Below are 26,263 nucleotides of genomic sequence, written 5' to 3' on the forward strand. Positions count from 1 at the left end.
TCCTACTAATTAGTTGTGCTAGCTGGAGCGAGTGCAACAAATCTCAGTAGCACAAGAGGGCCTCCTTCAATCCTCCCCACTGCCCCCCGCCAAACTAGCTTGGGGAGTTAGAAGAAGCCCTAGAATTGGGGGGGGGGGAGAGAGAGAGAGAGAGAGAGAGAGGAGGAGGAGGAGGAGGAGGAGGAGGAGGAGGAGGAGGAGGAGGGGGAGGAGATAGTTCTGTCTGGCTTGACAGAATGATTGCAATAATGCAAATTTAATCCCACCCTTTGTTTCTAGTACTGTATGTTTCTAGTCTTGGGTGATAGCCAGTTATGCCTGCGCAACAGTGGAACAAATTTTCACTCATGTAATAGGACTTCCCCTTCCTCTCTTCTCCCCCCCCCACCCCCTTTCACAAAAAAGTTTGCTTTGGAGGGTTAGGGGGGGCCCTGGAGCAGGTTTACGGATCATGAGGGGCTGCAGGAGGAGGAGAGGAATAGAAAATGCAATTACACAACATTGAATATCACCATTAGTAGTCCCACTGAAATCAGTAAGACTGAGGTTAGTTAATGTAACACATTTATTTCACTGGGTTTAAGGCATGATCAAGTCTGGATAGACCAATAGATAGATATCAAAACTTGCCTGAATTAAGAGGTGAAAACTGTGACTTCCTCCTGAAATTTATCTTTGCAAGCATTATCCTCAACAAGGATGACTGAGCTTCAACCGGGAAACTGTGCCCAGTGCTCCAAAACTGCTGCACCATCTTCTGTGCTCTTCCACTGGTCTTTTCAACCACCTTTCTCTTCTGCCCTTCATACCAAGCAGAATTATTACTTTGCTCCAGAGAGTGGGTAAAGCCACCAGATGGAGCATGTTGGTTTTGCACGTGGGGAGAGACAGGTTCAAATCTAAATATGAAGCTAACTGGGTGGTCACTGGCATCTCTCTTTCAATCCAATCTCCCAGTTATGAAATACCATATATTGTCACCCCTCATTCCATCAGACCCCCTACAAAATAGCCTTATAGTGATTAACAAAATGGAAAAGCGAGAATCCTGAAAAACCCTTCCCCAAATACATCAAATTATTTAAAATCAGCCTCCAAAGTACCAGGATAGATCTTTTAATATGTAAAACATCTGTTTTATAAAAATTATTCCTGAATTTAAAAAAAAATTAGTTGTGACTTTCCAAAAAGGATTCCCCTCCACCCACATCACCTGGCCACCACTCAAGTGTCCCAGCCCATGTGTTAATTAGGACCAGGTTAGGGTCACTTCTTGGCAAACATGACAATTAACTAGTATCTCCCACATATGCTTTTAAGTTACATGCTGAGTACCAGCATTCAGTTGTCACTTGGCAGATGTTTAAGTACTTCCATTATATATAAAACATCAAAGTGGGATGCATTTCTATCTGGAAGCCCTAAACTGAAGTAAAATAATGTAACAGAACACCCAGTTTGGCAAGCTGCAGAGATCTTAAAGATGATGGACATGAAATAAATAAATCCAAGGTGCCTTCTCATCCACTAGATTACTAGCATTGGTGCATATCTACAGGGTCAAGATGAGACACGGCCTGCTCACTGGATCACCTGATCTCTGGGAGAGAATGGGAAGTTTTATTCAGGCCTATCTCTGTCTAACAACATTTGTCAAAAGAAAATTCACACAAAATGCTTTGGAAACAAGCACAGGACCTTAAGTCACCACAATCTATTGAAAACATGTGTACTTAAATGTAATGTCTTGTATCCATATGTAGCTTAAGCATTTCCTTCTACACAGCAGTGACATCGCTTAATTTCATACCCGCCATGAGATCTCCTGCTTACATATGGAAATATGAATCACTATTTGTAATGGAAATAATGAGTTGTAGCAGCTGTAACCTGTCATATAAAGAATCAGAACTATAAAAATTAGTGTGGTTACACGGCATTACAATAATTTAGAGCTGGGGACAAAGAGGATTCTAATGCTGTACAATATACTATTTATTTTTGGAGCTATCAGCAGAAACTCCATTATTAAATGAAACTGGTAATCCATTTGCTTTAAGAGTTTTCCAACTTCCCAAGGAGTATGCTTGAAACCCAATTAAATCTGCAGTCAGACTGAAGATTTTAGAAAGGCCACATTGAATTTCTTATTGTGCCAACGAAGGGTAAAGGTTTTACTGCAGTTTAGCTGCATTTACCATTTTCCTGTGTGATTAGTTTCAGGGGAACAGTGCCCTATTATTAGTACCTGATTCACTATGCATGAGCATATTGCAGTATTATGCAAACAGTGTTTTCAAATTTGCATAAAAATGCAAGCAATATTAAAATTAAATGTTGACAACTAAACACATGATTCACTTGTAGGCCATGCCTAAAAACCAGGTACTTTAAATTTCACCTCCATAAACTCCAATTTTCAGTATCAAATGACAGTAAGCAAGCGACTATTACTTCTTATTCTTCTCATCCTTTTACCTTGGGCATGGTTTCCAACTGCAGCCACAACACAGAATCTAGCTCTTACTCTGAACACCAGCAAATCATGCATTTGATTTAAGAGTGTGCATGGTGAAAGTCGCAAATGTTCCATAGTCACTTGTTCTGCCTTGGACAGCAGGGGCTCCTGAAGAAGGCCCTTCTTATTATTAAGAAGAATTATTAAAATACAAATGGTAAAACAAACAAGTCCCAGCCATGAAGAAGGAACCACCGTATACCTCTGCATGTGGCTTTTCCAGCTTACCTAGAGCAGAAGCTGCTGTACTTGCGAAAATCCAAACTGAATAGCTGAGACAACCTGATAACAGGGAGTTAAACCACAGAATGACAAAATAAATATTGCAACTATCACTTTAGGAACTCTGATTTGGGTTTTGTTTTTTAAAGCCTGAAGTAGCTCCTTATATCACAACCGTTTCCATTCATTACGCCAATCATAAAATACTTGCGCTGCGTAACTACCAGCTGGGGGAAAAGGAGGATCCAGAGTAAGTGCTTTGAAAGGCAGCTGCAAGTTTGACAAGGCTATTTCTTACAAGACTGCTGCAAATCCACAGAGGGGTTTAACTCTCAGCAGAGTTACGTCTTGTACAGGTGGCCCATATAACTTCACGAGGATTCTGTTCCTAATAGTTTTCAAAGTCCACACACCACATTTATTACTATAGTTCTGACTAAGACCCCAAACTATTTTTATGGGACCCTATACAATAGTAATAGTCTAGGATTTAGTTAAGCTTTCAAATCTGAATTATATCTGAGGAAGTGTTGCCCCTCAACATGTAATTAATTCAGGGACAAAACCAAAAGATGGGGCACCAGGATATTACTAAATGTTTTAAAAACTGGCTTCAGCATGTGCTGGTATCTTACACATTAATTTGTCTTTTTCGTTGTGCGTGAATTTCACACGTAAGCAATTGGAAGTGTAGAATAGCCAACAAGTACAAGCTGGAGCCCATTTAGAGTAAGAGCAGGGCGGGGAAATCCTTCCCCATCCAGCACAGCACAGCACAGCACTTCCAGGGTTAAATTTGTAGTTTCCTGTTCACTAGCCCAGAAGCTGGAGAATTTAGCACAATAGCAAAATTATTGTACTGCAAGTCAGGGAGGTGAGTGACCTCCCTCACTCTACCCATGGTTCCCAAACCTTTCCCCACACAGACGTGAAAATTGCTGAGGGTGTTGGTACACCACTGAAATGATTTTCCTTGCAATGCATCACCTGAATGCAGCTCATCAACGGATGGCAGTTTGGGAACCCCTGCTCTACACTATATGTATGGGAGGGTTTGGAAAGTACAGTCAGCTGCTGCTGCTTCTTGTTACATATCCCACAAAGCTATTTTTACCCCTATTCTAGGATACATTGTTAGGGGATCTTCACTATTTGCAGCTGAGAGTGTCCTTGAGGGCGCAGCTAACTAAGATCTGTAGAAGCGCTTTTCCTCCGGTCCTAATCAACACTCCCCCAGAACTCTTTGAGCTTCAAAAGGGTCAGAGTTTTCAAAAGTTCAAAGGGATGTGTTGCAGGGATCCTAGGCTAGGCGGTACAAATCGATGAAAGGCAGGGGGCATTTATAGCCCTCTGAACACAGCCTAAAGTGCTGTGAACACACCATCTTCTTATGCGTCTCACAACCCCAAACTAAGCAGTGCCCATATTATTTAAATATTTGTTTAATTTCTATACCAGCTTTCATAAACATATATTCCGGGATGGTTTGCAATGCAATATCCTCTTACTGCAGACTGGGAGCCAAGGCTGAGAGAGAGTAGGTTGCTTAAGGTTGCCTTGGGAGTTCACGGAAGAGGGGTTTGTAGCTCACTCTCTTAATCACAACATTAGGCCAGCTGCGGATCGTAGTGTACAATGGAAGTTCTATGTTTATGTAGCTCACATTTCCATAGGCATAATGAATCTTCCCTTCTTTCAGACATGGTAGTTTGAAAGAGTCCCCTGTTCTTGAAATTTTGGTCAAACGGTCTTAGCTATATTTCAGTGCATATTTTATATTCATTTCCCATCTTATTCCAAAAAGGCAGGATGAGTTATCTGCAGGTTTATTGAGCATCAAAATAGAAACATCTAAATGTTAAACCAGTGTAAGGTTAAAAGGTTATGGACTTTCAAAATAATGCGACCTTTGCTCTGGAATGTATTCTAAAACTTGTCACCTATTCAATAGTTATCTCCGGGATGCCAATAAGTAGAGAGACTTGGTTGCTTATACAACCAAAACAACTTAAATTGATCACTTCCCTTCTTGCCCTACTACCTGAATTTTATTAGTAGCGGCATGTTAACCAGAAGGCTTCAAGCAAATCCTATTGATCAGTTTCACTCCACAGAACCATGTGAGATAAGATTACTCTAAAATCTGTCCTTGTAATTAAGGAAGCAAATTGACTGAAAGGTGTGTTGAGTTGGCATCCTTGTTGAAACACCATTTCCATAGTTATTTGGCTGTATCTAGACTATGTGAGTCAGAATTGGTTCCTATTGAAGTCAATGGGATTTAAGTTCAACTTAGTTTGCTTACAACCCCGCTGACTCCATGTTAAGGAAGAAAATAAATGCTGTTTTTCAAACCAGTGGCCTTCCAGATTTCCCATCCACAGCCAACATGACAAAAGGTCAGGGATAATGGGAACTGTAGTCCAATGACATTTGGGGGGCCACAGGTTCCACACCCCTATTTTTTAGAAACACTTTCAACGCAATCTGAAAAAGTGAGCAATAGTTAGAAAACTTACATGAGCTAAATAAGAGAAGTAAAGAAAGAAGAACGTCAGCTCTATTCCTAACTTAGAAAGACAAACATTCCCTTATGCATGTGAAGAATGGGAACGAAATCTGCTAGCATTGATGTCAGCTTGCATGTTAAAGCCAACAGATAGCACTTTTAATGTTGACAAACCAGAAAAATAACATACTTTCATGGGTAGAAACTGTTGGCTGTTTGCAGTATGGTAACGCTGCAGAGAGCTTGCTGGGGAGACCATGCATTAAAAAGTAAAGGACTCAAAAATAACTTAAACAAGGTTTTAATAAGAAAAACAAAAACTCCTTTTACACTAAATACATTAACAACCAAACCAGACCCAACCACCAACCCATCCCCCAGGGTAATGGGAGAGCTAGGTGCTGCTCCTTATATACTACACCCAAATGCTGACACACCTTAATCAAATACAACTCAGCAGCACCTGCTACGCTTCACAGCTGTAAAGCTGGGTCTTGTTATCTTACTCTGGCCCTTGCTCTGGCCCCTTAAAGACATACACATCGGGTGCAACAATGATGAACCTTTACATTTAAATAAACCATTCAACATTTCCCCTGCGGTTCATCATTGTGGAACAAAAACATAAAGCATATTTTGTACATGTCTTTCATGTGTAACCTTTGGAAGTGCTTTAGTAAAAATGTCCGCAATTTGATTGTCACCTGGAACATATTCAAATACAATCATTTCGTCAGCAATTAGTTTCTTTACAAACTGTAAACGTAACCGTAAGACTCTAGTGCGCTGCGTATTGGTCTCTGAACACAGGATAGCAAGTCCGCTCTGGGAATCAAGGTAAACTTTTACTGGTAGTGTTACTTGCATCTGTAGGTCTGCAAATACTTGCAGATACCATTCTACATCACGAGTGGCTTGAACGCATGCACATAATTCACTCTCTGTTGTGGAGAGACAAATAATGGTTTGTGTCTGGGACTTCCATTCAAATGGACAACCGTTATAACAAAACACCATACCAGACACACCCCTGCAATTATTTTGTTCCACTGCATGAGATGCATCGCAGAAAATTTCAAAACCTTTGTCAATACATGTTGTAAACTGCAACCTATAATGTTTGGTGTGTTTAAGGTAATTTCTGAACAGCATTGTAGCTTTTTGGCTCAAAAACTGCCTTATTGGCATACACAGTATTAAAATGTTCATCTGCAAAACGTTGTGGCTTCTGCCTCTTTCTATCTGAACGTCTCAGTCCGGAAGGAGAGTCAGACTCCTCAGACTTAATGGGACTAAGTGAACCACTAGTTTCAGATTGTAAATCATTGTCAGATTGAAGAGATGCCTGTAGGTTAAGCTCACGATCAGAAAACTCAAGAGAATCTAACCTCCCCTTGGGTGCCTGTGACTTTAAATCCTCAAACAAATCAGATTCAACAGACTTTTTGTCGTTTTCCATTAATTCAGAAGCACCATTTCCTGCTGCTGCTGCTTCTTCCTCTTCTTCCTCAGTATTATCTATACCATCAGTATCTTGGAAGACAGCAACTCCATTCCAATTTACAGTTTGTATCATGCTTCTGGTAATATGAAATTTGCCAGTTGCTGGTATGTAAATTCTGTACGCCCCCTGCTGGTAGCCCATTAATTTTCCCTGGACACTACGTTCACCCAATTTCTGCTTAGCGGGATAATGCATAATTACATCCGAACCCCAAATGCGTAGGTATTTCAGATTAGGGCGTTTTTTAAACAGCTTCTCATAGGGGGTGACATCTAAACCAGAATGATAACTGCGATTTTTAACATAACAAAACGCATTAAGCGCTTCAGCCCAAAAGTCTTTGGGCAGATTAGCATCGTGCAGATAAGTTTTAACCCCTGCCTGCAGGTCTCGCTGCACAACTTCAACAAGCCCATTTTGCCAGGGACTTCGGGGGCAAGATAACTCATGAGTAGTCCCCTGCGCTTCCAGGAATTTCTCAAAATCCTCAGAAACAAATTCCCCGCCCCGGTCAGAAAACAGGTTCTTAATTGGTTTGCTAAAGTGCGTTTTTACCCAGTTGCAAAAAACTTTGTACTTCTCAAATGCTTGGGACTTCTCAGCTATTGCATAAGTCCAACAATATCTACTATACTGGTCTATCAGAGTAAGCCAGTACTTAGAACCTCCTAATGATGGTGGGAGTGGCCCAACTAAATCACAATGTACACGCTCAAATGGCTCAGTTACTTTCCTATCTGAGCATCTACCCTTGCGTGCAACCTTAATCTTATTCTTGCAACAGGATAGACATTGCATAAAGAATTTACATGGTTTTAAGTTGAGGCCATTAACAATATTCTTTGTCTTAATTACATCAGCAAAATTCAGGTGTCCCAGAATTCTGTGTGCCTCATGGACACACCCGGAATGTGGCCTTACATTCCTCAACCCCTGGCTTGACTGTGCTGCTCTGCAATTTATAGGCGATTGGGAGTAGGTGCGAAAATACAGTCTATATAAACCATCAGATTCCCGGGCATATAATAGACGTTTGTTCCCATCGAAAAACTCACACATTGACTTTAAGAAACGCACAGTTATGCCTTGACGAGCAAAGCACCTTACTGATAATAAATTGTCCACTGACGGGCAGTAAATGCAGTTCGCTATTGTAATGTTTAAAGAGTCAAGTTTAACAGTACCCCTGCCAAGCGACTGCAAGACTTGTGAATTGGCTAAATGTACATTACCAATTTCCTCTTCGAAAGAAATAAACAAGCTTCGATCGTTGCAAATATGCTGAGATGCTCCTGAGTCCACAACAAAAGACTTCCACTTGGCACGTTTAAGTCTTTTACGATCTGTTGTCCTAGCATGGAAAACTCGCGGCTCGTTTCTGTCTCTACTATACGATGTCGGCTGCTGGGCTGACAACCGTGACTGACGAACAGAAACAGGCTTGGGAGTACTTTGCTTTCTTTTGGATCTGCAGTCCTTTGCAAAATGTCCTTGTTTATTGCAGAACCAACAACGCTTTGCAGCTTTAAATGCAGTTGTATCACCACAGGTTTGCATATGGCGTTCCTCATTACTTCTGGAAATAGGAGTGCTTATGGCACAAGCCTCCCTTCTATCCAACTCGCCCATTAATCTTGCCGTTACCCCTTCCACAGTTAATTGTGCTGGTGGAACAGCAGATATCTGGCTAGCTATACCATCAAAGTCCTCATTAAGGGAACAAAGAATGATAAAAACATACTGAATATCAGGTATGTCCATGTCCCTTCGAATTAATTCGCCGCATATTGCCTCCAGACGTCTCAAGTGTGCTGCCAAATCACCACCAGGCTGCAACTTCGTCTGGTACAACTGCTTGAAAAACGTCAATGCAGATGCTGACTCTTTTCTAACATGCACTGCTGCAAGACTGTCCCACATTTCTTTGGCAGTTTTCTTATTCCTTATATAGACTACTTGCTGGTCGCTGACTGCCAAATTAATTATCGCCCTGGCTTTTGCATCTCCTTTCGACCAAGCATTAGTTACAGGGTCAGGAGGGTCATCAGTTACATAGGTCCATACTTCTCTAGAGGTCAAAAGCGCCTCCACCCGAAAAGACCATAAACTATAGTTCTCATCTGTTAGCTGTGGGAAGACCAGAGCCTTCTCAGCTTCAGGAACCCGGTCAACCATTCTGGAACTCTTCCAGACCCACAGAACTACGCTAACAGGAGAAGGAGTTTTCAAACCTTTCTCAGAGTCCAAAAATATGCAGTCATCCACTCAGCAGCTGGGCCCATAACCAAAGATGTTGGCTGTTTGCAGTATGGTAACGCTGCAGAGAGCTTGCTGGGGAGACCATGCATTAAAAAGTAAAGGACTCAAAAATAACTTAAACAAGGTTTTAATAAGAAAAACAAAAACTCCTTTTACACTAAATACATTAACAACCAAACCAGACCCAACCACCAACCCATCCCCCAGGGTAATGGGAGAGCTAGGTGCTGCTCCTTATATACTACACCCAAATGCTGACACACCTTAATCAAATACAACTCAGCAGCACCTGCTACGCTTCACAGCTGTAAAGCTGGGTCTTGTTATCTTACTCTGGCCCTTGCTCTGGCCCCTTAAAGACATACACATCGGGTGCAACAATGATGAACCTTTACATTTAAATAAACCATTCAACAGAAACAGCATACTGAGTCTTTGAACATTACAGGTCAGAGGGTTACTACCTAGATGCATAAGCTAACCAGGACTAGGCACAGCAGTAGACTCAAGAGAATGCAGGCCAGAAGCAATTACACCAAAGAGCTAGCTCATATGTTACGTTAGCTGCTTGGCTTACATTAGCACATGTGCCTGATGCTTCCAGTTCCCATAATTCACACAATATGTGGGTGATCAATGCAACCTGCAATAAGATCCACAAATCTCACTTCAAACAGTATGCTAATTGTGGGGAATTGGAAGCTCAAGACACTCGGACTTCTGCAAAAGATGCAATTAATTTAAGAACCCATTTTTAAAGTTCAGTTTATTAATTTATACGCTGCCTTTCCAGACACAAAAGATTCATCACTGGTGAATCAAAAGATGTCTTTTTCATCATGGACTTAAATGACTTAAACAGTCTGACATTTGCTGGCAATAGGCAAGTTCATAACCACTTTGAAGTTGTTTTTTATAATCAAGTGGTATATAAATTTTATGAAACAAATAAATGAATATATTTCTGGGACTGGTCAGGCTGTCTATTTACTACATTTATATTCTGCCTTTCTTGTACGATGGTACCCAAAGCAGCACAAATGGGGTTCCCAGGTGATCCTCCATCTCAACACCAAACAGAGCCAGACCAGTTTAGCTTCAAGAATACAGTCATACCTCGGGTTAAAGTTGCTTCAGGTTAAGCGCTTTTGGGTTGCGCTCCGCGGCGACCCAGAAGTAACGGAATGTGTTACTTCTGGGTTTCGCCGCTCGCGCATGCGCAGATTCTCAAAATGACGTCATGCACATGCGTGGAAGTGGCGAATCGCGACCCGCACACGAGCAGACGCAGGTTGCATTTACTTCAGGATGCGAACGGGGCTCCAGAACGGATCCTGTTCGTATCCAGAGGTACCACTGTATTGAGTCATCATGAGCCTTTAATACCATGCCCTGTGACCACAACGTCCACCATCACCATGCCATTTCTTTCTTGCATGTATGTGATGGATAAGTATGCAAAGAAAATTAGCTAGGTAACTAAATATTACCTTCTTCAGGTCCATTATTGAATCTATATAAAAAAGAATGATAGCCAGCTCCCAAAGCTATACATTTGAAAGATCAACCACTACTGACAAATAAGAACAACAACAACAACAACAACAACACAACAACAACAACAACAACAACAACACAACAATATTTATACCCCGTCCATCTGGGACAACTTATCCCTTTCTTGATCTATATCTTGCATGATTTTACCAATGTAAAAGGCATATTTAAATGTAAAGTTGTGCTTTTCATTGCTTCTCAAATTAAGAACAATTTTTGGATACTTCCTTATTCTTTTTTTACCTCCACAAAAATATTCTATGCCTATAGCTAACAGGAGAACGCTGATGATGGTTGTAAATTCCTGGGTCTTCCACCAACATGAATTCATGAAAGGATCAAGCATGCCGATTTATCAGACATTACTAAGCACGTTTGAATAGCCTGAGAACAGCTTCCTCAAAGGAAGATCAAAGGGCTGTGGCTTCTTTTCTTTTTTTATGTGTGTGAAAACTGGCTAAGTTGAAGTGAATATTCCCAGACAGAAAAAGGTTTAAGTAAAGCTGTGTCTGTCAGATTGCTTCAGAAGTTTTCAGGAGTAAACTGGGAACGATAATGAGGACATTGTTTTCACTATCCTACTGCCCATTCTACAATTTCTTCTTAGGACAAAGCTTCAACATGTACACTCCTAGCAGTTGCAAGATAAAAAAGTTTGTGGGTGGGTAGGGGGAGGGGAATGTAAAGAATAGATTTGATTCTTTTCTTGATGGGCAACTACAACCTGCAGTCAGGGACAGTGCACATCGACCATACAAACCAATGTTGTAAAGCACTGCAGTTGCAAGACTACATAGCTTCCTCTTTTTAAAAAAGAGAAATAAAACTCTAGGAGCAGATCAATGCACCTAGAGATAAATACAGCTGGACTGGGAAGGGAAAAAGGAAAAATATCCCTCTACCCTCATGTGCTGTAATCTCTATGAATGAATGCCACACCCCTCTCATACAGTTCTTGTAATGGCAGGCAGTTTGTCTCCACAGACAAGTGTAATTTTCCCCAGGGAGAGATGCCAACTTGAATAAAATGGGGGGGGGGCAGGTAAGCCCCACCCTGCATAATTGATCACATGACATGGCACGCACACACCATTTGAATAAAAATGCCCATCAATGTTTTTGGGGGTGGCACCTCAAATATTTTATAGGGGGGGCTGAAGGGACCTCAGCCTCTAGGACAGCCTTTCTCAACCTTGTGTCCCCAGATATTTTGGCCTACAACTCCCATCATCCCTGACCACTGGTCCTGTGAGCTAGGGATCATGGGAGTTGTAGGCCAAAAACATCTGGGGACCCAAGGTTGAGAACCACTGCTCTAGGAGTTGGTGAATGCCCATAGCAAATAGAACCCTTCCTTGTTGCACGGACACAGCAATGCCCACAACCGTTATCACACTGTGCTGCATTCAGGAGGGGATAGCTCCAAGCCTGGATTGGGAGGAGGGTAGCATTGAGAGAGAGTATGAAAATGGGAACTGGGGAGAGCAGGCAAGGGAATAAAGGAGATAGCTGAGTATGCACAAGGTCACTGCAAATGGGTGAAAAGAAGCCTTCTGAGCATGGGCCAACCCAAACTCAACCAGCTTAAGGAAATAAATATCTCCAAGTTCAGACTACACTACAGTTCATCAAACTATGCACAAAGAGTCACCTGGAAGGAACAGTTGTGTTAATCCAATTTAGATCTAATTAGCTAAGGAGGTGATGATTTTTTTCCATCAAGCCCTGGTGCAAACTACTTAAGTCAGCAGCTAGGATAAAATCAGAAACATGCGAAGCATGTTTTGAAAGGCACTTCCCCTAAATAATCAAAAATATTGAACTACAAAGGAATCCCAAGAAATAGAGGTCTGCTAAAAAGAAGAAAAAAAGGAAAATAAAATGCCAAGGTTCTAAAGAATCAATTATTTGCTTCATAGAAGCACCAGTGTTTCTTACCACTTTACACCCTCTACTAAACCAAAACAGGCCACAAAACCAGCTGCCTGATGCATTAGTCATCCAAGTTCGGTGTAATATAAAACATCCCTTTGGAGGAGTTTCAACATGTCCACCACAGCTTTCATTCATTTCTTCAAAGCATTAATAATGCCAAAGAGAAAAGCAATGCAATGAGAGGAATCATGAAGACCAACGAAAGCCAGGATAAGTCTTGATATAAAACAGGCCTTTATCATCTCTATGTCCATTTAATGCTATCATATGTGAAGTTACCACACCCAGAGCATCCTAAAAACCAGAGTCATGTGTATTAACCATTCTTTCAAATTAAGTCCTGAAGTACCAGAAACCACATCTACACATGGAATCATGGCAGAAGCACCAGGGAATTTCTTTTGAAAAGGATGATGAACTTTCCAATATGACAGGATGCATTTAAAGTTTAGGTACTGAAAAGGAGACTTAATTTCTTTGTGAGTCAGAACATTTTGAAGTGAGGAGTCAGTAATCAAAGTTGCATACCATAGGGAAATGGAATATATGCTTCAAAGAGTGATTGTGTTGATTCATAAATCAATTACTTATGCTGAAAGGCCCATTACAGAACGTGGCATCCCCCATTCAGGGCCTTAAAACTTCCAGAATCACTAATAAAAACTTTTTTTTAAAGTGTCTTTTAAAAAATATATATACACATATTTAAAAAATACATAAATACAAAATACATAAATATAGATTTATCAATATTCTGAATTTAATCAAATTGATTCAACAGTGAGCAATTATAAATGCCACAGGAACTTACTTTAAAAAATGCAGTTATTTTGAAAAAAATGTACCTGATTTCTGCCAAACAGGCACAGAAAGTTCTTATATTTAAGGAATATTTATAAAGTTAAAAGTTACAACTTCACAGAATATAATAAACAGTATACAGTTTTGAAGAAGTAAAAAACAGTTGCCAGATTGACAGAATATATAAGTTCCAGAAGATTTTATCATGTGCTGCTTCACAGATACAACTCATAAAGGGCAACTATATTTATTTTTTTAAACACACACAGAAAATGTATTCACTCGCTCTGAAATATAATATATTATGTGTGTAACTATTCATCTGGCATGTCAGACAGTTATATTAGGGACACCTCTGTATTACAAACCACCTGCCACTGTGATGGAATAACATAACAGCATGGTATTTAATTCAGGTTCCTTCTAACCACTTTATCCAGGTGTGTGTGTGTGTGTGTGTGTGTGTGTGTGTGTGTGTGGAGGAAAACACTTTTTCCAAATCCATGTTCCATCCATGTTTTCTGGTTAGGGTACTAAGCTATAGCTGCAATGCTCATCATCTTAGCTTTCTAAAACAGTCCATAAGTGAATATTGCTGGGAATATTCTGAGATAAGAGCAGGCTAATGTAGAACTTCAGATATGAGAGAGAAAAGTTGCCTCTTTCCCCACTCACTGGTTTTAAGTTGATGCATCTCATCACTTGCTTTAAATTTTCTTATGTCTTCTTCATCACACACCTTCCAAAATATACTACCAGTTCCCACTTCACCCAGTTGTTTTTTAAAAATGCTTTTCTTCTCACAATTCTTTTAAAAGAAGTTGCTATATACTTGGTGAATGAGCATGTTGCTCCACTCCAATTTAACCAGCCATTTTAAGGTGTAATACAATGTTCTTGCTGCTGTCACATTCAATCTTTGCCGTTTCTAGGTAGGGCTAGGGAAAACGGCTTCTGAAACACCAGAGAGCTGGTGTTGGAGCTAGATGGTCTGGCTTGGTAGAAAGCAGCTTCCTAGGTTAGGTTCCTGTAATGTAACACCAGCATTGCAGGTAGATCCTCAGTTCCATCCCAAGGATATTTCTTCAGCTGCCCAGGCACAATCCCACAAACAGATCTACATGGCAACTCAACAGACAATTCCAACTGTACTGAGGGGACATGCACATCACATGCACTGGGTATAAAATTCTCTGTTCTTCAGATATTTATGAGCGCTTCTAAGTTATTGATATTTTGTGGTTTAGATTCAATCCAAATGGATTTAGTGTTCTTGTACAACAAACTCATTTCAAACACTCAAACACACACACACTTTTAGGGTTAAAAAATGATGGGAAATATAGAATAAAAAATTCTTGAAACAATGTATAACCAGGGCTTTTTTTTTTTTAGTTGGAACTCGCTGGAACTCAGTTTCCGGCACCTCTTAGTTGGGCGCCATTGCCATTCTAAGAGAACGAGGGAGGTGTTTCATGGTGAGTTCTGGCACCTCTTTTTCTGGAAAAATAGCACTGTGTATAACCTCCCCACAAATCTGGCTGGATGTGCAAATAAGCAACCAACGTTCCTTAGACTTTTGGCAAACTTTTTGCACACAAATAAGGATGTACCCTCAATATGCAGGTCATCTGGAAGCAGTCTATATGCAAACAGGTGTAGTACTTCACTACTTTATTTTGTAATAACATAACAACTTCATAATACAAGTAAATTGCTAGAATCTTTGATAAGATTCAAGATCAAATTGAATTCTCATCTTCACAGTTCGGATGCAGTTTTATTTAACAAGACTGGCTGCAAAAGCAGCCACAGAAAATGTGAGAGTTCCATCTTACCATCCCATCTATTTTTACAAGGTATCATGGATAAAGCTCATGGTCTGTTTACTTGCCTGACTGAAAATGTGTCTTGGTTAAGAGACCTTGCCTAGAATGTACCTGACCAAAAGACAATTCCGTTATCCACAAGGCTATTATATTTTGTGTTACTTCAGGTTTTTACCATTGGTTTTTGATCTTCCTTCACCAGGTATTTGGAAATGCGTTCCAGAAGTAACAGCACGGAACATTCTTCCAAGTCAAAACATTCTCAAAAAATGCCAAGTGACACTTATACAGAAGACACCCCTGGCACCGGGAAGGTAAAAATGAAGAGGAGAAAAACAGAAAAGGACTTTGCAGCAACAACAGACGCTATCCTGAGAAGCCCTGATTCAGACAAGAAACAAAGAAACTATTCCAAAAAGGGAGAAGATCTTTCTCGCGACGATCTTTTATTTCTTCTAAGCGTGCTTGAGGGAGAATTACAAGTCAGTATATTTTTTCGTTTTATTATAAATACACAGCTCTTGCTTCCCATTTTGAGAGCTCTGTTGCTATCACTGATGTAAAAACAACATGAATATATTAATTTACATGTGACAAATAAGACATCAGACTGTGTGTTTTTTTAAAAAGTCAGTGATAATGTAGCATAGTGATTTACAGAGCAATCCTCTGCATATCTATTCATAATTAAGTCTCACTGACTTCAATAGGAATTGCTCCCACGTAAGTGTTTATAGGGCTGCAGTCTAAAAGAAAGAACCGTGTGAAATGCTACCTGTTGAGATGGAAAGGGGGGAAGGCAATCAAACACATTGGGTTTTTCAGAAATACAGGTCCTTATACATCCAACTTCACAGGAACATGGGAAGCAGATTTATACCACGTCATGCTATTTGTTCATCCAGCCAGTATTGTACACTCTGACTGGCAGCACGTATTGTCTACTCTGATTGATTTCAAGGTCTCCATTACCTGATTCCTGGGTTTTTGTGTTTTTACTCTGGAAATAATGGGATTAAAATTTAGGATTTTCCATATGGCACTCTACCACTGAGCTATGGCTCCTTCCACTTTAAGAGCGCCGTCCAGCTCAAGCGAAGCACTTTTATGTGCCATTTATCTCATTACAGCCAAAGGGGATTTCAAGAGCTTGGCTTCACCTGGGCTATTCATTATCTCTTTTCAAAATAAATGATAAACTCCATCTCTCCGCTTGCGTGTTGTCAAAGCAGCTAAAGATACAGAAGCAGAGTCTCCACCGGCCATGACTGTAAAAGGCCTTTTTTTATTATTATTAGCATCTTACATCAGCCAATTTAAAGCGCCTGCTTCTTCTAAGGGCTTTGAGGGATCTAAGCCATGACACCTGAAATCCAACATCCTTAATACCATTAATTATTTTTGAAAAAATCTTGGCCACGTGTATGGAGTATTGTATTGTATAGGTAATCACAAACATACACGGGTCACCCTGCCAACTTCTAGGCCAATTAATCTTGTTTTAAAGAGCTGCCATTATTGCATGCTATTGGAATGCACGCTGCGGAAGGTCACATCCTCTGCAATGTGTACCTCGCTGGCTTCAGTGCACAACCACGTATATGTAACAATAGTAGCAGACGGTTTTCTGGTTTGACTTAAAACAACAAAGGGTGACTTTGTACCCTTGCTCCTTGGCTTCCCCCAGGAGGAATGAGTGACACGAAACTCCGAAAACAGCTGCCAATACCTTCAAGTCGTTCTTTTCCTTACAAAACTTGACCAGTAAGAAAAAGCACGCGTTTGACTATAAAGCATTACGTTATCTGTTTGGCCATCCCACCCTAAGATGTGCATGTTGGGGCCTCTTATCTCCACCAAGGATAGCCAATGTGGTACCCTCCACATGTATTGGGCTACAACTCTCATCAGTCTCCACCAGCATGGTCAAAGGACAGGGGAGGTGGGAATTGTTTCCAGCAACATCTGGGAGACACCACATTTCCTACTGCTGATTGACAGTCTATTTTTTTATGGCCATATTTCCATACACACTGCCAACATCTGGAAGATACAGGCATTGACTAAAACGGAAAGTGACTGATTGGGATAAGGGGATGGCAACAGAAGCCAGAGGTAAGAGAACAAAGAATGTGGTAGGCAAAGGTGAAGGAGGGGGGGAAGGGATGAAACATTTTTTAAAATTACTACTGTTGTCTTATAACAAGGATGGGGAACCGGTGGCCCTTGGCATTGCAAATGGTCAGAGATGGTGAGAGTTGAGTGTCCAATGACACCTGGAGGGCAACAGGTTTCCTGCTCCTGTTTAAAGAGGCAAAGTTTTCCTTTTCCAATCACTCACATGCCAGATGAATTGACAAAGGACTGGCAGCAGTAAAGGCAACTTGCATGAAAAGCTGACCTTACAAAATAAAATAGGAATTAATTCAATACCATTGTTGCAAACAGCTGATATCCAGAATTCATCTCACTGGAGTAACTGTGTTTTCTCAGGCGCAGGATGAAGTCATAGGAGTTTTAAAGGCTGAAAAAATTAACCTTGCTTTACTTGAAGCGCAATATGGCTTTGTTACTCCAAAAAAGGTCCTTGAAGCACTTCAGCGAGATGCTATACAAGCCAAGGCTACACTATGGCAGGAGGATATCTATGAAAAGCCCATGGGAGAGGTATGTATGATGCATGTTTTAAAGCAGGATGTATGAACGCAGGGATTAGCCCTCCAACCCAGTGAATCAAAGGAACGAGTCTCGTTGATTTAACTAGTGAAGGGCAAGTGCCAGCAAAGCAAAATATTGTTTTGTTGAATTCTACAAACAGTGAGCTCAGAGCTTAAAGATGCCAGCCTTTAAATCTCCACTATGAAACTGACACACACTTCTGCTTTGAAAGCATCCTTTAACTTCCAAGCGAGATGAAGGCAAACCTAACTGTCAAATGGTAAAAAGTCTAAGTAGTCAACGAATCCCGAAGCCCGCAGTTAGATTCCTAAACCAACAACTGTGGACTCTTATCACTGACCTTTGGGGACTGTTTATGAACCAGAAGAACCCTTGTGAACACATGCACTGCAACTCTTCCCAGCCCAGCTGTAACCTCCCTGAAATCCGCCCCCCGCCCGAGCTTGGGAGGTAAAGGCCTCCACTTGCTAATACAGGCTTCTTTCAAGCCTAATTTCAGCAGGGGATGAAACTGTGGGCACCATGGAAGGCTTCTGTGGGCACAAGTGTCCTTGAAGGCACCACACTGGTGAATCATGGGCTAAGGAATCGTCCATATATTACGCCACACTTCTGAAGACCTGCTCCCCTCATTTTAAGACCTGCTTTACCAATTTTAACCAAAACCCTTCCTCTTTTGTTTCTCTTCCTCTCACCCTTGATGTAACATACCTTTTCTTCTTAGTGTTTTGTTTGGATTGGACATGCTTCCAGGGGAAGGAAGTTGGTAGGTTGGTCAACCCACTGATATCCATTGTAGAATGTTTCTGTGCATCATCATCACCAGTACCACTCCTGTTCTGTCTACACAAACTACTTATTCTGGGACAGTAATTTATTGAATCATTTGCCTGCTGATTCCAGGGATGAATCAGGAGGTGAATTAAACCAACCGTCCTGAGCCCTCTGACTTCTTGGGATGAGCAATAATATTAACAAGCAGGCTTAGTACAGTGATACCTTGGTTCTCGAATGGCATACCGAAGTTGTCAAAAGCTGCAAACCTGGAAGTAAGTGTTCTGGTTTGTGAACATTTTTTGGAAGCTGAACGTCCAACGCAGCTTCTGATTGAGTGCAGGGAGTTCCTGCAGCCAATCGGAAGCTGCACCTTGGTTTTCAAACGGTTTTGGGAGTCGAACGGACTCCCAGAGTGGATTAAGTTTGAGAACCAAGGTACCACTGCATCTCTAGACTGTACAGTTCCCTAGAAAGATGTTTCAACATCCAGCATTGAGAGATAATCTACATTTGGAGCTTGCTAAAGAACTATGAATGATGAAAATGATGAAAAGTAATAAAATGTGAGCCAATATCTATCTGCATTCCTAAATGCTTTCCTCTTCACTCAAACACACATGCTTCTGGTATACAGCTCATTACAGCTCACTATAAACGACATCATGAATAGAATTCTTCCACAGGGCACTTTCCAGACTTCAGAAAGAAACATACGATATAAAGTTCATTTCACATACGCAACCAATGTCACACAAAAAGGTTAGAATGCGTTTCCAGATCTTGAAGCCTTAACCCTCTAGTTATGATCCAAATCTCTTGAAGTTCAGGTGCAGAGGTCAATGCCTTTTCAAAACACTGTAGGGTATTAGGTCATAGAAGCTCTGAGCACAAAAGGAAATGATCCAAGGAAGGAACAGTCTTGCCTCCCCACAAATTTCCAAAACATAATTTGGACTTCTAGCTTGCATACATTATACAAATGTTTTCTTCCTAACGTTACATGGCAGCAAATGAGTTTCTAGCGCCACTTTCCTTGGCAATATCAAAGGCAAAGAAAAACATTCTGAAAATAGTAAAAAATGGTACAGATCCCTCACGCTGACTGGAGTCCTGGAAACGGAAGAAACTGATAAACACCATGCAGAACATTTTGCAGAACACTGTAACTTTAAATAGAATTTGGAAAAGATAAAGTGTACATTCATTTGTTTCTAATGTTACGTATTTATGAAATAAATAAAAGAGAGAGAAAGGGCCACCAGCACCAGTTACAGCTGGAATGCCAGGAAGAAGCAAATTACTATGTGACTTCCCCACACTAATTCTGTCAATGTACCTCATTGCCTGGCTCTCACAGTCCCTGCTATTCTAATTGCTGGTTTCTCAGGAGCAGTCCCTAAGATGCTGCCAACAATGTGACAGCTTTGCCAGTTGAGAATTGCCAAGCTTATCCTATGTGCGTCTTGGTTCCAGTTCTATACTTGGGACAAGTATACGCATTTCCAAGAGGACAAATATGTGCAGCTTTCTTCACTCCTATAATGAAGTATTAAGAGAGGCAGACAACCTGGTTTTGAAATCATTAAGAACTTCATCTCACTTGTTGCCAGTTTAGCTCATTTCTCTTTGGCAACAACAACTCAAGCTATCGTTTCATAAAGACCAATTCACTCAAGCCACAACTGGTGGGTGTTGACCCACCAACCACTGCCGCATTTACCATATATGTGCACAGGATATGATGTCACATGAAACTGTCCTAAGAGACTAAAGGACATACAGTCAAGTTATGTTGCCAGAGGGAGGCAGGGGGAGCTTCATTTCTGTGGGAAACCTCAGCATCTTACCGGTAGCGAATTGTTTTGTCACTACTGAGCCCACTGTGTGGCAGTTCTGGTGATAAGTAAACAATTTCCCTACCACCACTGCTCTTCACAGTGCCAACCCTGCGGAGCTTTTGTGTGGTTTAGGGGCTCCTACGATTTTGTCTGACAGGAGATGTAAAGGATCCCTCGGTAGCAAGCATTTGAAGATAAAATTGTTTGTATCCACCACAATTTGGATACCGCAGTTTATGCCGATCAGATAAAAATGATGTCCAGAACACTGTCTGGCTCCACTTTGTTGGATTTCAGTCATTAAGGACCCAGAATATGGGCATGGCACTTGGCTAACTGCCTGAATGTTCAACCCTTGCCATGCTTCACTTATTACAGCTAGTGGGTCTGAGTACAGAAGATGGCAAATGCCTCTTTGAGAGAATAGGTGCTCCCAGCCACATTAAAAGGTATGACCATTACTAAAGAAAACTGCAGTGGACCCAGAAACCTGAACAATTGTCAACTCATTACTAACATTCCCTTGGGACAGGTGATCAAGTAGGTGATTGCCAGCCAACTCCAAGCACAATTTGGATGAAACTAATTATCTAAATCCATTTCAGTCAGACTTCAAAGCAGGATTTGGCGTAGAAACCAGATTGGACACATAGAAAGATGACATTTGCTGGGAGAGAGATGGGAAAGTGCAACTTTGTTCTTCTGGACCTCTCAATAGCTTTTGATAGTCTTGACCATACAACCCTTTTGGAGAGGCTGTGTAAGTTCAGTGCTGGGGGTATTGCTTCCTAGTGGCTCCACTCATGCCTTGGCGCTGATTCCAGAAGAGTGCTTGAGTATTTTTGCTCTGCTGCTTGACATTTATGCCTCAGAGTCTCTGCAGGGTTCTATTTTACACCCCCCCCTTTTAATCATATACATGCAACTGGAGTGAGGTCATTTTGAGATTTGGGTGTGGTGTCATCAGTATGCAGATGACACCCTGCGTTCCTTTTCATCTAGCACAGGTGAGGCAGTGGGAGTAATAAATCAGAGCCTGGAAATGGCAATGGACTGGATGAGGGCCAATAAACTGAAGCTCAATCCAGACAAGACAAAAGCGCTCTTAATGGGTGGTTTAAATATTTGCCTACGTTCATGGTCTCAACCCCCAACCCCCAAGATTCGGACTCATGTTCTGGGAGTGGTATGAGAACTAACAGGGCCATATTTAAATACAGTAAGTAAGAAACACATTTACTGAGATGGAGAATGATATGGTTAAAAAACATTTAGGTTCTTATTTCCATATTGCTATATTATTCCTTATGCATGACAAGCTTAGAGTAGTTATAGCAGATTAATCGTCATTTACCTAGACAATGAGAATAACTTAAGTTAACATGTGTAACACAGCACTTTCAAAATTATACATTTATCTTAAAGTAGCAGGGGAGATCTGTGCACTTAAGCAGACTGCTGAACCCACGACTGTAGATATACATCTTCCTTGATATCATGACTCTCATCTGAATCCTAATATAACTGATATAAACTGAGCTTCTGGTGCAAATATGGATACACATCCCCTCCTGGGGTCACTAGTTGCATGCAACAAGTCACATGCAACTAAAGTAAGATTGATTTAGCTAGGTTTTATGAAAACCATCCTCTCCTTGCCTTCTTTCTCCTGGGAAACAGCTACTCTTGAACTATCTTTAACTCTCTGGCACTGAACCACCAATAGCAAGTTTAAAACAGTACTGTGCTTGCGCTGTAGCCCTTAACTACCATGCGAGGCCATGAATTACATGCGTCACTGAAGAGCTGTACAAATGCCAACATAAATAAAAAATAATCAACTACTTTGGCCTGATTTTTTTTAAAGAATTCACTCTGGCCTCACAAATTTATGACTGATTGCAGACAAATTTATCAGAAAGGTAGTTTTGTATGTAGAGAGAAAAAAAACAACAAAATATCTGTTGCAGATCAGAAAAATCCCACCGAGACAGACCTTCTGACAAAAGTATGAAGTCTAGACTATCTTGGTCAAAGGGCTTCCAGCTCTGGCAAAATACTAAAGAATAAGAGAAATCTGTTCTGTTTTTATATTTCCCTTCATTAGGCTCTTGTTCAGTTCATTAGTATAACAGCAGCAGCAGCAGCAGCAGCAAAGAACTTTCATCACTTCATAGGGAAGCTGAAACTAATAATTACATGGAACCGGGCCTCTTGCCTTCCTAGACTGAACAAAAAGTTAATATGCATCACAGCTAGACAAAGAGCACTCCATCAATTAAGCACCGAGCCAAAAGGGGAAGGGAAGTTTCCAACTAAGACAAAACATTTGAATAAATCATGTTCGTACAGAAGCACACTGGGAACCAAATCAGAAAGTACTAATGCGCCTCACCAATATCAGGTGTCATCAGTAAGATCAAGAACTAAAAAGTAAGGTGGCACAACCTACAGGGAGTCTCACTGGGTTCTCAAATGAGGGAATAGAGGAAGGTCATAGTCCTGACTTGAGTACGTCGCTGGTAGGGGGATTTATCAGAACCAGACAGAAACATGAAGGCCTGTGCTCTTCATCACATCTTCTTGCCCTTTAAGAATCCCTAAATTAACACAATGGAAGCTGAGTAATACATTCTTTAGAATAAGGCCTGTACCAATTTAATCCCCCCATAGATATTACTAATGTTACTTCCTGGCAAAATCAATAATTAATATGACTGTTCTCCCCCCACAAAAAAAAACCCTACAGAAATGAAGGAAATCACAGTACTGAGATAATTTTGTTATTCTTTTCAGCTTGACAAAGTTGCTGAGAAGCATAAAGAAACTCACAGGCGGATGCTGGAACAGCTCTTAATGGTAGAAAAATCTCACAGGCAAACCCTGTACGATCTGGAGGAGGAGAAGAGGAAACATGCAGAGTACATGGAGAAAAGCGATGAGTTTACCAATTTACTGGAACAAGAACAAGAAAGGTAGGACAGATTTAAAGCTACCAAGTAGACTTCAAAATCTTAGTACTTTGTAAGTACCTTTTAAAAATCTGCTCCTGATTTGTATCCAGCATCTGAACGCATCAAGAACATGTTATGGCGTATGTACTGCATGACCTTTCGTGACATAATGTGGTAAAGCTAATGGAGCCTGCTAGCCTTTTAATATCATCCTAGAAATGTATCTCCCTCCCCCCCCCCTTTTGTACTTCCCCACCTCCCATATTTCCTTCCTCTTTGGGTAAAAGGCCTTTTCTGATTTTTCTTGAGAATCTTCTTCTTCTTCCTCTTCTTCTTCTTCTTCTTCTTCTTCTTCTTCTTCTTCTTCGTCTTCGTCTTCGTCTTCTTCTTCTGGTAGTGCAAAGGCAGAGAGCTAAAATTGTAGTAAATGTTGATATAACCCGAACAAGTCATTAAGGTCTCCTATCAGTCACCAAAACTTATATTTCAAGTCCAATTCACACATGACGCTAGTGATGCGGCAATCACCTTTATGTTGTTGGTAAGTTCTGCCTCTACAGTTACATCCATGGAATCATTGTCATGTGGCTCATTTGAATGATATAGGTCCCACCCATGCAGCTGTTATAGGAAGAGAACACATCACTTACTTCAACAATGAGGCTTTTTGCCCTACAGATATTACAGAAGTAGAAAGGGAATTCAATGACACAGAAATGGCCTCCCATGTCAATCCAGCAACAACGTTTCTTAGTGAGAAGGACTGTACAAGAGTTTAAATATGTTAAGAATCGAATTCTAGTAAGCCTAGTAACTCATATATTTACAGTAATACACAACACAACCCCAAACGGAGAAGTTAGAACACAGTATCAACTGCAATGTATTTGGAACCAGTATATCTATGATATACATAGAGGGCTGCATCCTTCTTTTGAGGCCAGTGGATGCATCTAGGGTGAAAACCAGACCAAAAATATTCCAAAGACTGCGTAGACAGTAAAAGACGGTCTTGTGGACTGTTGCAGTCATACATCAGCCTGGGTCATAAAAACATTATATGAGCCCTACAAGATCAAAGTGAAAGTCCACCTAGGCCTGTGTTATATAGCACGGTGCAGGGGCCAGCTCAGCTGTCTCTGCAACAGGATTTTGTGGCAGGAACCATGTTGTGGATTCAGTCCAACCATATACAGCAGTACCTCGGATTAAGTACGTAATTCGTTCCAGAGGTCCGTTCTTAACCTGAAACTGTTCTTAACCTGAAGCACCACTTTAGCTATTGGGGCCTCCTGCTGCCGCCGCACCGCCGGAGCCCGATTTCTGTTCTCATCCTGAAGCAAAGTTCTTAACCTGAGGTACTATTTCTGGATTAGCGGAGTCTGTAACCTGAAGCGTATGTAACCTGAAGCGTATGTAACCCGAGGTACCACTGTACTGTATTGCTGCATTATTATTATTATTTACAATGCATGCTCAGAGCAGCAGACAGTGCTTTGAGGACTGCAGCAAAATTCATCTGTAGAACATAAGCAATAAGGAAAATGAAGGCAGCCTAAAATATGCAGCAGGAGACGAAGCTAACCAAATATACTGAGGAAATCTCTTTATGGATTCAGATACAATGGTTCCTCACCAACTCACATGAGAAGAGACAAAAATGGCTTTTTTTGTCATTTTATAAAATTGCCTATATTTCAAAACAGTAATTAATTGTAAAAAAAAGAAGAAGAAAAATCCCCCAAAGAGAAGAGGAAAATATTACGGTCACATTTCCTATTCCCCGGACAGCTACACTTGATTCTCAAAAGTATGAGAACATGGTCTCTGTATCCCATTGCTCAGAACAGCTTCCAGATGGAAATGTCTGGGTGTGAGAACGTCAAGCCCATTCTAACCTCACATGATGCATACAAGATAATACTTCCTCTCTTTGCCGGCATAACCTCATGTTTCATGTATCCTGGCACCACTTGCAACATTCACCCTTCCTGCTACACCTTTTTCCTTTAACGTCTGCTGTAGAAAGCTCACAGCCTCTCTCTCAGTACTCAAATATCCACAATCAGTAGTTTGAACGACTACAGACCAGTTGCACTGACTCCAATCATCATGAAGTGTTTTGAGAAACTGATGCGCCGTCATATTATTTCCTGTCTTCCATCAACTTTTGACAACTACCAGTTTGCATACAGGGCAAATAGATCCACAGAGGACGCTATCACCACCACTCTCCATGCTGCTCTGTCCCATCTGGAGCAGCCGGGGAGTTATGTGAGGCTGCTGTTTGTGGACTTTAGCTCAGCTTTTAACACTATCCTCCCCCATAGACTGGTGTCCAAGCTAGAGGCGATTGGACTCTCCAACTCCACCTGTCTCTGGGTTTTGGATTTTTTGTCAGAACGTTCTCAGAGGGTTAGAGTAGGGTCACATATGTCCACAGCCCTTAGCCTTAACACCGGCTCACCACAGGGTTGTGTGTTGAGTCCCCTGCTCTATGCTCTCTATACGTATGACTGTACAGCCACCTATTCCAGCAACAAAATCATCAAGTTTGCTGATGACACTACGGTGGTAGGGCTCATTTCAGGAGGGGATGAGTCCGCCTATCGGGACGAGGTGGAGCGGCTCTGTGTTTGGTGTGGAGAGAACAATCTGGCTCTTAATACGGCTAAGACCAAGGAATTAGTGGTGGATTACAGGAAAAAAAAGGCGGACATTCAGCCCTTGCATATCAATGGGGAACGGGTGGAGAGGGTGGCGGAATTCAGGTTTTTGGGAGTAACTATCGATCAGGGCATGACTTGGAGCGCAAATACCACTGCTCTGGTGAAGAAGGCCCAGCAGAGAATTTATTTCCTCAGACTTTTAAAGAAGAACA

At 41.1% G+C, this 26,263-nt stretch overlaps 2 protein-coding genes across 3 annotated transcripts in view; one reads left to right on the forward strand and one right to left on the reverse strand.

Annotated features, from left to right (window-relative positions):
• Positions 1-26,263, reverse strand: part of CMSS1 (cms1 ribosomal small subunit homolog) — a 177,394-nt gene that overhangs the window by 89,952 nt on the left and 61,179 nt on the right. The gene's annotated exons all lie outside the window — the stretch shown is intronic.
• The window catches only part of FILIP1L (filamin A interacting protein 1 like), a 152,935-nt gene that overhangs the window by 70,015 nt on the left and 56,657 nt on the right, over positions 1-26,263 (forward strand). Inside the window, exons 2-4 of the mRNA XM_053386165.1 lie at positions 15,337-15,616; positions 17,628-17,801; positions 23,225-23,403. Coding sequence (XP_053242140.1) covers positions 15,347-15,616; positions 17,628-17,801; positions 23,225-23,403 — 623 coding nt within the window. The 5' untranslated portion in view covers positions 15,337-15,346. The remainder of the gene's footprint in view (positions 1-15,336; positions 15,617-17,627; positions 17,802-23,224; positions 23,404-26,263) is intronic.

The sequence above is a fragment of the Podarcis raffonei genome, chromosome 4, assembly GCF_027172205.1.
Source record: "Podarcis raffonei isolate rPodRaf1 chromosome 4, rPodRaf1.pri, whole genome shotgun sequence".
In the NCBI taxonomy this organism is placed as follows: Eukaryota; Metazoa; Chordata; class Lepidosauria; order Squamata; family Lacertidae; genus Podarcis; species Podarcis raffonei.